Consider the following 14,113-nt stretch of genomic DNA (forward strand, 5'->3'; position numbering starts at 1 on the left):
GGAATACAAGTGTAATTTTCCTTCCTACCACACAAAAATAAATCCTATTTAATCTTTGCTTTTTAAGTGCCACCAGCTGTTCATGTTGGACAGGATGTAGGAAGAGATATATGCAAGCTGAAGTCAACATGATTTGAATAGAAGGTCATTAAAAAGCAGTAATGCAGACTGTACCACCTCTGTATGCAATATGATCATAAGCTCAAGTTAACTGTAAGTGAAGTTTCACCTGCACTCAGGTTTATGTTTGGTTTTGTCCTTTTTGGCTTTATTATTCCTTAAGCCTACAAGCCCAAGGAGAAAGATATTGCCCACTTCTATCCTAAGGCACCCTTCAGATAGGTAAATTCAAGTGTCATTCACCACAAAGGTGTCAAATTGTCACTCAACTGAGATGTGGAAACCATGTGATACTCAAATGAAAGCAATGATCCCATTTAACCTGATGTTTAGCCTTTTGTTGGTGTTTTGAAACACAACCAACTTTTTGTATATGGGTTCAGGTAGACGTAGTTGTTGTATTTCAAGTCAAAATACACTTACTATTCTTGTTGGACTGAGAGGTAAAATGCTCACTTCAGTTTATAAGCTAATCTTAGAGCAAACACTTCTTGTGAATTCAAGAGCAGGATGCATAAACATAGAAGCTGATGAGCAAAACTGCAGCTGCATTTAAAAAAAAAAAAACCTCTGTAGTTTTCTGAACTATTTTAAGAACAATTATAATTTCTCAGCTTCTTGGTTCATTTTGAAGAATCTACTGCATAGCCTAGACCAAACATTTCTTTATTTTTTTAGATAAGTATATGCACAAGATCAAATTGGATTTTTTTCAGTAGGTACCAGCAAATCCAAAATCTCCTCCTGTAGTACTTCAAAGAGAAATTACAGTTTAAACAACAAATGGAGGTATCTAAGTAGTAGACAGGTAAATATTTACTACAAATATTTCAGTAAAATATTATACTGTTGTGCTAGGTTAAACTTGCATTATTGTCATCCACTCATCAAATAAAAGAATTTGTAAATGTTCAGGATATAAGAGAAATGTCTATATTGTGCCTTAGGATAGGCCGAGGGGATTTTACCATTGGCTTAGAGGAACAGAAGCCATCTGTTTGTGAAATCAAGTCTACAGATGCATTTTCAGAACATGTACTCAAAGAACTTGGAACAAAATGAAGAAAAGCAAAGGTAGAGCAAGAAGGCAGACTTACAAAAATATACCATTTTTTCTTATACTGGTCTTCCAAAGAGACAAAGGCTCTATTTTCTTTCCAAAGTATAATTATTACAGAAACAGCTAAAGTAATGGAGAGGTCAAAGCAATATGATTCAGTTTGATTCCCTTGTGCTGTGGCAGGACAGCAAATTCAAGCCTAAGCTAAAAAAGAGAACCAATTTTCTCAAATATACTCCAAGACCCTAAAGGCATATGGCTTTTAAATGGTCAATGCAGTAGGACCTGAGTCCTTTTTAGTAACTCAGTTTAGTTGTAATATTACACTTGTCCTCACAGTATATAAATGATCTCTCAAAGTACATGAAGCAAAGCAATTCAACTTTCTTGGGTTTGTCTCCTCACCATCCTGCAGAGTGTACTTGATATTTTCTGGATTATTTTCATTCTTTCAAACATTTTTTTATAATGCATAGCTTGCTCATGTGAAAATCCCAAGTAGTTCTCATTTGTTAGCTAATCAAGAGTCTTTTAAAATGAGCTAGTTTTGTAAGAAGACTATTTAATTTTGCACCTTGGAAGTAGCTTGACAAGAAGGTATTTTAAGTGGCACAGGCCGCACAGTCATGTTGTCACATAACCTAAGGATACCACCACATCCATCTGCTACATGGTACTATGAAAAAGCAGGCTTTGATAAAGAATGTTTGGTTGGCTAAATCTACAGCTGGATTTTTGGAGGCTCCTAACTAAATGCAGTCAGCAGCTGGAAAGAAATTAGAAATACACAATGGCCTAAGCCCAGGAGACCCAAAGATCTTGGGTACTTTGGCGTCTTACTTACTCCACGTGGGTTTCTATTGTTCTGCATGTGAAAAGTGCAAATTCATCAGTCTACAAGGAGTGTCTCAAATTATAAAACTATAATGAAACCAGTTACATGGGACTTTACTGTTTACCCAGAAACAAAGTTGCAGGTTTAAAAGTCACAAAGCTAATGTTGCTTGTGTTGCTCTTAATTCCACTAAAAAGAGCACTAGAAAAAGAGCAGACTGGTTGTTGCTGCATTAGTGACTAATATTAGCTCCACTAGAGGAATTACTGGGAGCTATCCAGCAATAGCCTGAGCTGTGCCAATGGAAAGTCAAGAGTTCAAGCGTGTACATATCTTTCATAGCTGTCAGTCTTATGCACAGCCAACTGTTTATCTCTGGGCCAAAGCTGCAAGTACTTCAATATCAGGTTATGGAAGTAAGTTTTGCATACTAACTTTTGCAAAATGTTTTGTTTTGGTTTGTTTTTCTGTGGAGCAGTACAATTTCATGTGTAGTGTTTGTACATTCTTACAAACACTGCTGGTAAGAAATGTGCTGTAATTAGGTGCTTGATCCACACTGCAATTACAATATGGTGAGTTTTTTTCTATTTCAACGATGTTTCTGAGGCCAAACAAGCCCTTCACAGAACAAGAAAAAATGCAGTATGTTTAAATAACTTCCACTGTGCTTTATAAAAATAAATATTCTATGCATTTTATGTTCATTTGGCAGAATAGGCTGTTTACATACTCTCAAACTAAAGGTATGTGGAAAAGCATTTACAGCTTCAGGTTTTGAGGTGCTTAATATTGTGGGCCCAATCTGTTGTGGTGGTTTTTCTATTGCAAGGTAAGTTCATTTAAATACTTGGCAGGGAGAGGAGGAGTTCTTAACCTGATTGATGTACATATTCCTGATGATAAAATTAGTTCTCTTACAGCTATATGTGGTGCTGATTTATTTTAGCTAAGACAGCAGTTTGTTACAGCTGTTTTGTTGTACAACTGGCACACAACCATGTTCAGTCTAGCTCAGCGGAAAACAGTGCAACTGCACTGTTTAATGTAACAGCACATAGGTGTAACAAACTCCTGCTGCGCATAGAACAAGATCCGACATTTTCACATAGCTTTGCAGAAGGCAACTTGAGTATCAGGAAAACAAAATGGAATTAAGAACTCATCCCCTTCCTCTGCTCTCCAGTGTAACTCTCCTCCATGGTTATTTTTCCTGCATTGGCATAAATCAGTGCTTACTCCCCAGGGAAGAGCTTCGCTGGTGCACAGAGTCTACAATGTAGCTCCTCTGCAGTGATTAACCCCATTCTCTTCCAATCACTTAAGCTTTTTCTTCTGCTTTTCAACGTTTCTCCCAGTTACCATTTGATGCAACAAAACAGATGTGCATTTGGGGTTTTGCTATCAGTCTTACAGCTTTGGTTCTTGCTTTCCTCAGAAAAGTAACTACTCAAAAAAATCATCTATGCAATATGCTTGGTTCTTAAACTGCTAAGAATTACCACAAAATGATAATGCAGAGCTGCTAATGAACTTCTGAGCTTCCTACCAGAATAATACTAACTTCATCCCAAATAACTCCCTGAGAAGAACTTGCAAAACAGCGAGAAAGTCAATAGCCGCAAAGCCTCCTCCCTCCTACAGGGCTGATATCTGACATGCAGTTTTCTGACTTCTGATTAGCTTAGAATTTCCTTTTCAAGCTACTATCTCATGAATCTGAACAATGAAATTGAAGTGATATTAAAAGCCTAGGGCATGTCTGAATTTGAGAGAAGGATGGAAGAATTATTTGCTCAAAGGGCTGGAAGTCACGTGCAGCCGTGGACAATGACACTTAGAATAAGGCTAGAACTGCAATTTAGCCACAGCGCTGTTAGGAGGTTGCTGTTTCTGTTAAATTTGTGCCTCGTTTTATCGTTACATGTTGAGCAGTGGTACACATCTTGACATGTAATTTTAATAATAGCTTGTAAGTGTCAATGATAATGTAATCTATTTAACAATGAGCCTAAAGATTATCTAGAAGAGAGCATATTATGCCCTGTTAAAACAGCTAATCTGCATAAAACTTATGACAAGCCAGACCTTTGCAGTGTTTAATAAACTGGCTGAATATTCATTTTTAAGGCACTGTCCAAATTGGTTTGGTCAGAGATGACTATTTAAAGCCCATTCCAAAGCTGGCAAGTACACCAGGGAAATAACACAAAAATGGGGAAAAAAAGCAACAACAAACCACCCTCCATAAAAACAACAGAAGACTGCCTCTAGGCAAAACCCCTCATGATTAACATCAGCAATAACGAGTCCAATTCTATCAAAATGATAGAAGTACTTACTGGCTGCTTTTGTATAAGATTGGTGCAGGGCAGAGCAAAAATTCAGATTCCACCGTTTTTGGTTTTTCATCTGGAAAAACAAATCACATGAGCTTAATATAGTGTGCTGTTTAAATGAGAAGCTGATGCATGAACATGCTATGAAGTCCCTTCCCTTATCACAGCCTGCTGGGTACTGGTTTGGCAATGTCTGGAACTTGCAAAGAAGGTAGGCCCAAGTTAGGGGAAAAAAGTGGTTTGTTGGTTTTTTTTTTAAGGCCATATCTTGAACATATAAATCCATCGTTGACTTTACACATGAGTATGAGCCCACATTACATTGCTTCTTTTTATGCACGTCAGCTCATGCTGAGAATTTCCTAGAATCAAGGCTTTTTTTCTCAAAGAATGAGAACAATTTTGAAGTTGAAGTTTTGTTTCTAATTAGCCTAGCCATGTACACTACATTCAAGGGCTATTTTATCAGCTGTGATTGGAGTGTCTGTTTCTACAGTGTTTCTCATGCTTTTGACTCTCTAGCTGTTTGCAAATCTCTCATGCTTACAAAGCATCTATTTGTAGAACACAGAGTCCAGCACAGCACTCATTTTCTGCACTTGTAAAAGGAGAGGAGGGAGCTCTTTTACCTCATGCATTTGGTAAACTGGGAAAAGTTCTGCTCTTTGGGGCAGAACCACTGTCCCAAACATCCCCACGGTCGGATTGTTCATTTCTGTACTGGAGCTGCTCCTGCAAGAATTCCCTATTTTCTGATTTAGGGGAGAGAGCAGATAAATGATCTGCCAGATAAACTTGGAGAGGACTCTGTCCTGCATTTAGGGAAGAGGCAGACATACAAGTAGTTCAGGGGCAGCTGAAGGAGGAGCTGTTGGCATAAATGAGCTTTTCTTATGTGCTATAATCTGCACTGACTGCTTGGCCTAGATTTGGGGCTAGTTGTGAGGTGGGGAAGAGGGATTAGCACATTGCCATATGTTTTTGTCTTAATGGTATGTTTCATAGATTATTTTTCTATCCCACAGCTACATTTGGCAGGTTTCCTTTCTAGCATTTGGTATTGGTTCTTTATAAACGCAAAAAGAAAAACATGCCAAATGCATCTTTTAAAACCAGAAGAACTGACGAAATACTGTTTTATTGTGAGGCTGGTCCCAAAGCAGAGCCCAGGATATCAATAAGGGGAACTCTAACTTCAAATATGTTCTCATGCAAGTATCCTCCATTACTCCCTCAAATGATAAGGGTTCTGCTGAAAGCATGGTGATTCTTTTGTAAAGGATAATGCAATGACAAAGGGACAATTTTTGTTTTCCGGGGACCATTTCCTTCTTCCTGCTACTGCCCAAAAGTCCTTTCTACCTTGTTGTCCATCCTAGCTCCACTGTTTTCTTTGAGGTTTCCTTCGAGACAAAAATGCTTGGAGCCCAGCACAGAGCTGTAGAGAAGCAGCTTTCATATCAGAGGAAGAAAGAATCACTTTAAATGTCCCTATTTTCTTCCTATACTGCTTCCTAAACATTTGCAGTTGTCCATTGCTGAAGACAAGAACCTGGGTGGGTTGTAGGAGGCCTTTGGCAAGACACCCCATACGGGAGATTCAACAGATTGTGGTTTTATATAATAATAAATATATCACATCATTATCATATAATACATCACTATGCCATTCCCCTCCCTTTGTGTGCTTTAGCACACCCTTTCCTGAAGCCAAGAAAGAAAAGAAAAGGAAAAAATAAAAAAGGCAGCCCAGAGATCTAGTTGGAAGTTCTCACATTAGATGCTAGCAAGTATTTGGGGGCTTCATCCTGTCCCAGTATAGTTATTTCTACCATGGCAAAGCAGATATACACACTGTACAGCTGTAAAAGACTGCACCACCAGGGAACTAGAGAAACTAGAGTTGGAAAACATTTTAAAAGTCATTTTAAAAAGGCAGCATGCTTCAGACATTGTTCAGTGATACTCATCTAAGCTGTTAAAAGGCTTTCTAAGAAACCTATTCCAGGTCTGAGACATGTTTACAGTGAGGACCCTTCTCCTAATACCTAACCTAGAGCTGCTGCAGAACTTGAAACTGTCTGCCTCTTGTTCTCAGTGGATTTGGAGAGCCCAACTGTATTGGGTTTCATGGCAAGGTTTTGGTAGTGGGGGGGCTTCTGTGAGAAGCTGCTACAAGTTTCCCCCATGTTCAATAGAGCCAGTGATGGTCACCTCCAAGATGGACCCACTGCTGGCCAAATCTGAGCCCATCAGTGACAGTGGTAGTAGCTCTGTAATAACATACTTGAGAAGGAAAGAAAAAAAAAAAAAACCTGCACAACACCAGTTTACATGTGTGATGCTAATGGAAAATGGTTAAATCCCTCCTTAACTCTCATATTCTGTAGGTCTCTATCTCCACCAGTACCTTAATGCACCACATCAGGATATCTTGAATGCTATGAACACCACTACAAACATAACCATACTGATGGAAGCCTCAGAACACTCACTTGAAGAAGGTATGTGCTATTGTTTTCATTTCCTCAATGGACAGACTGGGGTGTAGAGGAGTGACTGCTCATGGTAAACAAGAAGTCAGGAACAAAGCAGGAATAGAACTGAGGAGTCCTGATGACTTGTAAACCAGACACGTAAACTGAAATTAGAGTTCTGATTAACTTCAGGTCATGTAACTATGTACCCTAGATAGTGGGAAGCTAATTTTATTTACCTGGAACTTAACTAGTCTATTTCCCCACTTCTTCAAGTAAGAAATGTACATGATAATATGTACATGATAATAAATATGCAACTGCAGCAGTAAGTTTACAGCATTTCAAATTCTAGCTTTATAAAGCTAATTTACAAAACAAGTGTAAATAAGCAAGCTGTAGTTTAACATAGGAAACAAAGGTGACAATTTTAATTGAAACTGGAGGGAAATTTATACAAGTATACAAGCAGAACTTCTTTACATAGGTTGCCTTTGTCTAGAGCTACTGTGCTATTCTGTTATTCTTTCAAATTATTTTAGATATATAACAGGCAGGAGAAATTGGCAGCCCATTCAAGCATACATGATATCCAGAGTAAGAAAGAAACTGGAAGCACATGTTCAATTGGGTAGGAATTTAAGGCATGCTAATATAAAAATCAGACATTAGGTAGGGAAAAAATAGGCTTTTGGCATTTGTGGTGTTTGGTTGGGTTTGTTTTGTTTTGTTTTTTGGGGGGGGGGGAGGCGTGGTGCTTTGTTTTTCTTGCCCCCTGTTGGTATAATCCCAGCCCCTGGATACACTTGGGATGTGCAGGAACTGGGAATACAAGGAGGATGTGTACATTCTGCCAGCTGCTGTCCCCAGAGGGACCTTCTTTCCTAGTGATACCAGACCACCTACAGGCATGGACTGTGCAGAACTCTTCCTGCTTATCAGGCCAGTGGGTACCGGCAGCACTGGGGGCTGAGGGTGTTGTGGAGCTGCTGCTCCTCTGAAGATCACTCGAATCCTGCTGGGAAGGGCAGAGCAAGGACTACCTGAGCCAGCTATGTGAATGCATTTAGCAGGAGGGGCTGGGATTTGGCCTTGACCTGAGGCTAAGGTGTCCAAAGGCATATTTCCCATGCAACCAGTGCATGGCGTGGGGAGGACTGAGCTAGCTGGGTGCTAGGCTGGCTGGTCCATACAGCACGGGATTGCTGACAGCATAGCCATGCCACTTTACCTGGGCTTGTTAATTCAGTAGCAACACTGGATGATCTGGACCCAGGTGGGTGGACCTGAGTTTTGCATTGCCCTCCCTGCTCTCTGCACACGAGGAGCAACCTGGGCAGAGACAGCTCAGGTTTGTAGTGTTCTGGGGTGCATCAAGCACAGCATTGCCAGCTCTTCTCTTTGGCAACCAATGACAGAACCTGAAGGAATGGCAGGAAGATGCACCAGAGGTGGTTTAGGTTGGACATTAGAAAAAGGTTCTTTACCCAGAGGGTAATGGAGCACTGGAACAGGCTCCCCAGGGAGGTACTCATGGCCCCAAGCCTGTCAATATTCAAGAAGAGACTGGACAACGCCCTCAGACATATGATATGAACTGTGGGGTTTTCCTATGCAGGGACAGGAGTTGGACTTGATGATCCTTGTGGGTCCCTTCCAACTGAGGTCATTCTAGTATCTGGGGGGGAGGGGAGAGGCTTTTTTTTTTCCCTACAGGTTCACTTTTTATTTTCCAGTCTGGCTTGCTTCTAAGGGATACTGGTTAGAACAAGAACTTGGATGTACTTATACAAGCCATCCAGTTTAGTTTCTGGATATAAAAAATGCCAGATGTTTTTATTAATGGCACTTTTTCCACCATCACCTACCTTGTGCCAGTTCAGTGAACAGGGCGGCAAAAGAAGACTAATCCAAATTCTGGCATGATGTTTCATCTGCCATGCTGTGAGTTAGTACACTAAGCAAGAGAAGACTAAGTTCTGAATATTTGGCTGGAAGTTAAATTCTCCATGAGCATACTTACTTAAACAGAAGAAAATAGTCTGCACTACATCTCAATTATTTTCAGAGCTTTTCTAACTTCTGCAGCCTTCCACTCAGAAGAATTTCTTCAATGACACTAATAGTTTGACAAAGGGAGAACTAAGGATTGTAACATCTGGCCAATGGTGAGTACTAATAATTAAAAATCAAAACCACCCAACTGGACCACCCCCCCGCAAAAAAAAAAAAAAAAAAAAAAAAAAAAAAAAAAAGGCTACAGGGAAAGTGCCTGTAAAAGATGCCATGGTCACTTGGAAACAGATTTCCTTTCCACCGGTCAGGAAAATAGAGTCCAGTTAGGCATCTGGTTACAGTGAGACTCGTTCCTGGAGCAAAGTGCTGCTTGGGACACTGAGCTGATGAACCACATCAAAATACAGGGATAAAATAGTAACAACTGTTCTGACTTGGCCTTATTCTCTCTATGCTGTAGCAGGAGCTCCAGGGAAAGGACTCCATGTCATGGAGGGGCCCCCATGTCCTGCCATGCCCCTGAGACCAACAGCACAATGGCTACATACCTGGTACACCAGACAGAATGGGCATGGATGCTCTGAGATAAAAAGTGCACTTTGGAAAATAGTGCCTTTTGGGATCATGAAGAGGGCCTGTGTCTTAGTCTGGGTCTTCTTACAAGAAGGGGCACCTGGTTGGTACGTTCTGCAGTTATGGGGGTTTTTCATCTGCTTATTTAACATTGGGAGCTAGACAATTATCACCATGCTAATTCACACAGCCAGCTAGGCTGCCAAACACCAGTCACAGTTTATAGCTAATGACAATTGGTAGCCAATTCAAACCACTGAGCAAGATGTGAAATAATTTGCATCCTCTTAGTAATCCTCAGAGCTTTGCTCTTTTCCTGCTCTTTCATAGTTTTTCTTTGTAGATTTTAATTAAATGAGTTAACTAGAAGCAAAATAATTCACTTATTAGGAAATATAAAGGTAGATCATCTCCAGCTTCAATACTTACGAATTGTAGTTCCATTCAATTTATAGGTACAAGTTACACCATCAGTTTTTCCACCAAGGGTTAAAGCGCTTCCTCTAAGAACAACCTGAAACTCCTCTGGAGAGAAAAACAAAACAAAAAAATCACCAGTCTTTAGTGCAATGCAATAAGTTTTACAAGGAGAACACAGCCTGCAATAAATTAAACACAATGTAGTAATGCTTCAAACTTAGGTCACCTTTTTAATTGACCTCTGGTACTAAATTCTTCAGTTAGGTCACTATAGGAAAAACAAAGATTTGTTCCCAAATTTTTATCACTGAGGCGGCACTATTAGAATGGAAGTTGATTCTGACAATCAACAGGATCAGGGTAAGTGGATTCCTTGGGTCTCAGTTGCACAGTAAAAATCAGTTTCTCAGTGATTACTGTGACAAACTAGAAATCTGGGTCTTATAACAAGACAAGTACCCAAATTTGGATCAAGACCACTTAAAGTGCCAGATGAAGAAAACATTCCTTCTCAGTATTGTTTCTCTGGAAGTTGCATAAGGGCCACAGTATTTGTGAATTGTGCAGAGGAGGAGTAAAAACATTTTGTTTACCAAGGCCACTGATTTCATTGAGATGATCCCTGTTTTTATAAAAACACCAAAATAAGGAGATTTTGCAACTATCTTATTTCAGTTGGTCTCAAATTATGTGTGGGTTGTGAAACCCAGGAAGAAGACAAGCCCTTGAAATTTTGTGCACCTCTTCTACTTAATAAATGTATTACCACTTGCTGCTCAAAAATGCCGTCAAATGTTTACTGCTTATACTCCACAGATTCAGGGCAGGGTTTATATGTTAACAAGATTCCCAGAACTTAACTCAGTGACCACAGGTAAAACAGTGTGTAAGTGTCAGAGAATAAATATCATAGCTTTGAATACAAAGGCAAGTGCAGAGCATGACTAATGGGAGAATGTCAGATAAATGTCCCTCATACTTTTACATGAGTTACCTAAATTATGAAAGTAGGCCCCGGAAGACAGCTCTTCTGAGGAGAAAAGTGATTCAACAGAGAAGGATCTGATCAATCTTAACTCCTTCAGGATTTTTTTAGATAGAGGTGTTTTATTCTAGAGACCTGTAGGCTTTTCCCTTGGGTAAAATATGGAAATTGTAGACCCATAATTGAATATTTTTGAATTATAAAAACTTACCTCCCACACAGACACTGGATGGCTCCAAATACAAAATCTCAGTGCATGATTGCTTCAAAACCTATTGCAAAGGAGGAAACTAGTCATAAATAGGCTTCAGAGTGTTGTTTCAGTGAGGAATATTATTTTAAAACAAGCTCTTGTCTCTAGAAGATGCACATGCACAACTACAGGCTTGATTTGCCTAAGTGTGAATGTAAGACATTGCCTTGACCACGTAAAGCTTCTGTACACCTGCACAGTCTCCTAATAATTCTTAAGACTTGGATTAGTTGGTTAAATCTAGGACAGTCTTCAAAACATACTAATGTCTGATTTTGGCCTTTAAATTTCTGCCAGGATTCCTAACCTGAATTTTTCATGAACCCCAATCCTAAAATTTAAGCCAAAAATTAGTCACAAGGAGTGTGATCCAAAATCTAATCCAGTCAAAAGCAGTCTTCCAACAATCTGTGGGTCAAACCAAGTGCGAATTATTCCAAGTGCTGGCATCCTGCTCTGCATAAAGCACAACAGGAACATCCCATGCTGGATAGGTTTTTTCACTGCTATACCAGTCAGCCTGCTTTGATTCTCCAGCCATTCAGGGAATATTCTTCTAAAAGGCTGGGACAAACCAATACTCTTACAGGTGAATGAGCAACTAGACACCTTTGAACTATTTGTACTTACAAGGTCCCAGACACTAGCCTTTAGTTTCAGCCAAGTCACATTTTATCATTTACAAATACATCAAGTGATCAAGTTATTCATGGACACTTAAGCAGAGTCATAAATAGCACCCAGGTGTTGATAACTGCAGACCATTTTTCAGGCTAAAATGGTGCTTCTCAGGAGGAATGGGTCAAGCTTGTCTGACTACAACTATTGCTGGAATCTGATTGTGAGGTCATACTCCTCCCACTGCTAGAATGTCTATCCCACAGTGGGGCCCCATGTTTCCCTTGTTATTGTTGTCCAGGAAGGAGCTGTGATACCTATTTATATTACTGAAACGTTAATCCGCCTCTCTCGTTAATCATTTCAGAATACTTCCGAGAGCATAAGTTATGAGAATAAAGGCATCTGAGATATCCCCATGGGCACTCAAAAGCAGAGTCATCTTTGATGTAAACTCACTGATGTAGGCTGGGATGCTATTTGGTCATACAAGCTTTCTTTTTCTAAAATGGTCACTTGTAAATCAGCTGCTGCGCTGCCCAATTCTGTCTGTGAGCCAGCTATTGCATTCTTTAACTGCATGTGTAACTTTAACCACATTAATATTCTGTTCAATATGGTGGGATGAGATCCTGGCTTACAGTTAAAGATGTCCCTTGCTGGATCAAGGCTTTGATGTCCCATACAGAAAATTAGATTCATCTTCCTTGCACAACAGTCCTGTAAAGTCTGGCACACACACAGTTTTCAGAGGCTCGGTTCTTTAGAGGACTCTCAATGTACTGAACTGTTACTGTCAAATGCTTTCTACTAGCTCACTAACAGCAGTGAAGTGTGCAGCAATCAAAACTGGAACTGTTTAGCTCTTGAACCAGCTAGCTGGTTCAGATTTTTTATTTAAGTACGACACTGTCCTATTGTCATGTATCTCCATCTCTTGAGCAATTTCAGAGGTTTACAAGGCACAGACAGTTTGTGTTCAAGGGAAGTTTGATCTTCCTTGGGCACAAACAAGTACAACACATGTAAATTTTTCCTAAAATGCTAGTAAGAAGTCCATCCATTTCATCAACTTTTCAGTTTGAGACCACTTTTAACCTAAAAAATTTCTTTCTGAGCAACCTGGTTGTTAAGTAGTACTTAAAATCCATATCAGTCTTTGTCAGTGGCGTGTATTTCCACACACTTCCCACTAGAAGGTTCCCAAAGGCTTGCATAATCTTCACAGACCACTTCCTATATAAGTGGTTTAGCATTTTCATCTTTTATAAACATTTAATTCAATTAGTGATATTTTACAGAAATGTTGTCAGTTTATAACCTTTAGGTGTCTGAATTGAAAAACAGGTTCTAGTTTTGTTAGATTTAAGCTGCAGAAACAAAGCACCTACACAAATAATTACACTAGCATACAAAAGGCAGATCTACCTGCAATAAGTTACAAAAAGGCAGCCAAGTAATGAGATGGCATAAGACTTATTAGTGGTTTACAGTCTCTGCAAACTCCACTTCTGTTTATGAATTTTGCTGTGTCATTAATCTTGCCACTGCTTTATGCAAACATTTTTTTTCCCATAGAAAATGTGCCTTCTGCATTTTCCAGTGCCTCTTTAACTTGACACAAACTCGGCCCAGCTCTGCTTTGCCTCACTTTTCACTCTTGCTACTGTTTCTTAAAAGTTGTTAGAATTTGAACAGTAAAGCAGTACGGCTCCTGCAGCTTTTAAAGTTTTTCGACTACCATACACATAGAACATAACTGTGGAACAGAGCTGTACCATGCGGTATAGTGTTATATGCAGGCTAAAACAACTTTCCCTTCCAGCACTTTAATGAATTTCATGTTCCAAGAAATTGTGAGAACAATGTACTAGTAAGAAGCCATGAGCAACCCAACTGTACATCAACAATTAACAAAATACGCTAAGTGTCAGTTTGTTTCACAGCACCATTTGATTTTGCTTAGTCCCAGTATGCAGTTCAAAAGTTTTTGGCAGCAGTCAGCACCATAAATCATAACTCCCATGACATCTGTTCCTCCCTGAAACTGTACACTGAGTTCAGAATTTGGGGCAGGTCATCAGCACAGCTGGATTATTTATTGAATCACTATAACTACTTTTAAGTCTACTGTCCTGAAACTAGAAAATTGTATAGGGATGTGTGTTTGCTTTCTGGTAAAAGGATTAGGATAATCATAAACTGCTAGAAGAAGAGAGCTCTGACACATTTTGATCAGACTTGGCATGCTATTAATAACTGGGAACAACTAAGTATTTGCAGAGTCACTGGTGACCTTTACACCCTACAGTTCACTTTCAAACATATTCCTCTTTGTTTACATCATTGTTCATTGGAAGCCAATCCCGAATCAAGCTGGCTTGACTCTTTACAAGGGAAGACAACACAGTTCCATA

At 39.5% G+C, this 14,113-nt stretch overlaps 1 protein-coding gene and 1 long non-coding RNA gene across 6 annotated transcripts in view; one reads left to right on the forward strand and one right to left on the reverse strand.

Moving 5' to 3' along the window:
• ANTXR2 (ANTXR cell adhesion molecule 2) overlaps positions 1–14,113 on the reverse strand; it is a 121,159-nt gene that overhangs the window by 81,618 nt on the left and 25,428 nt on the right. For all 4 annotated transcript variants that reach the window (XM_065061693.1, XM_065061691.1, XM_065061692.1 and 1 more), the window contains exons 8-10: positions 11,037–11,097; positions 9,850–9,945; positions 4,358–4,427 (exon numbers count right to left, since the gene is read on the reverse strand). In XM_065061693.1, the coding sequence (XP_064917765.1) occupies positions 4,358–4,427; positions 9,850–9,945; positions 11,037–11,097 (227 nt within the window). The remainder of the gene's footprint in view (positions 1–4,357; positions 4,428–9,849; positions 9,946–11,036; positions 11,098–14,113) is intronic.
• The window catches only part of LOC135579376 (uncharacterized), a 104,584-nt gene that overhangs the window by 63,601 nt on the left and 26,870 nt on the right, over positions 1–14,113 (forward strand). For both annotated transcript variants that reach the window (XR_010472353.1, XR_010472351.1), the window contains one exon: positions 6,745–6,858. This is a non-coding gene — a long non-coding RNA (uncharacterized LOC135579376). The remainder of the gene's footprint in view (positions 1–6,744; positions 6,859–14,113) is intronic.

The sequence above is a fragment of the Columba livia genome, chromosome 4, assembly GCF_036013475.1.
Source record: "Columba livia isolate bColLiv1 breed racing homer chromosome 4, bColLiv1.pat.W.v2, whole genome shotgun sequence".
NCBI lineage: Eukaryota > Metazoa > Chordata > Aves > Columbiformes > Columbidae > Columba > Columba livia.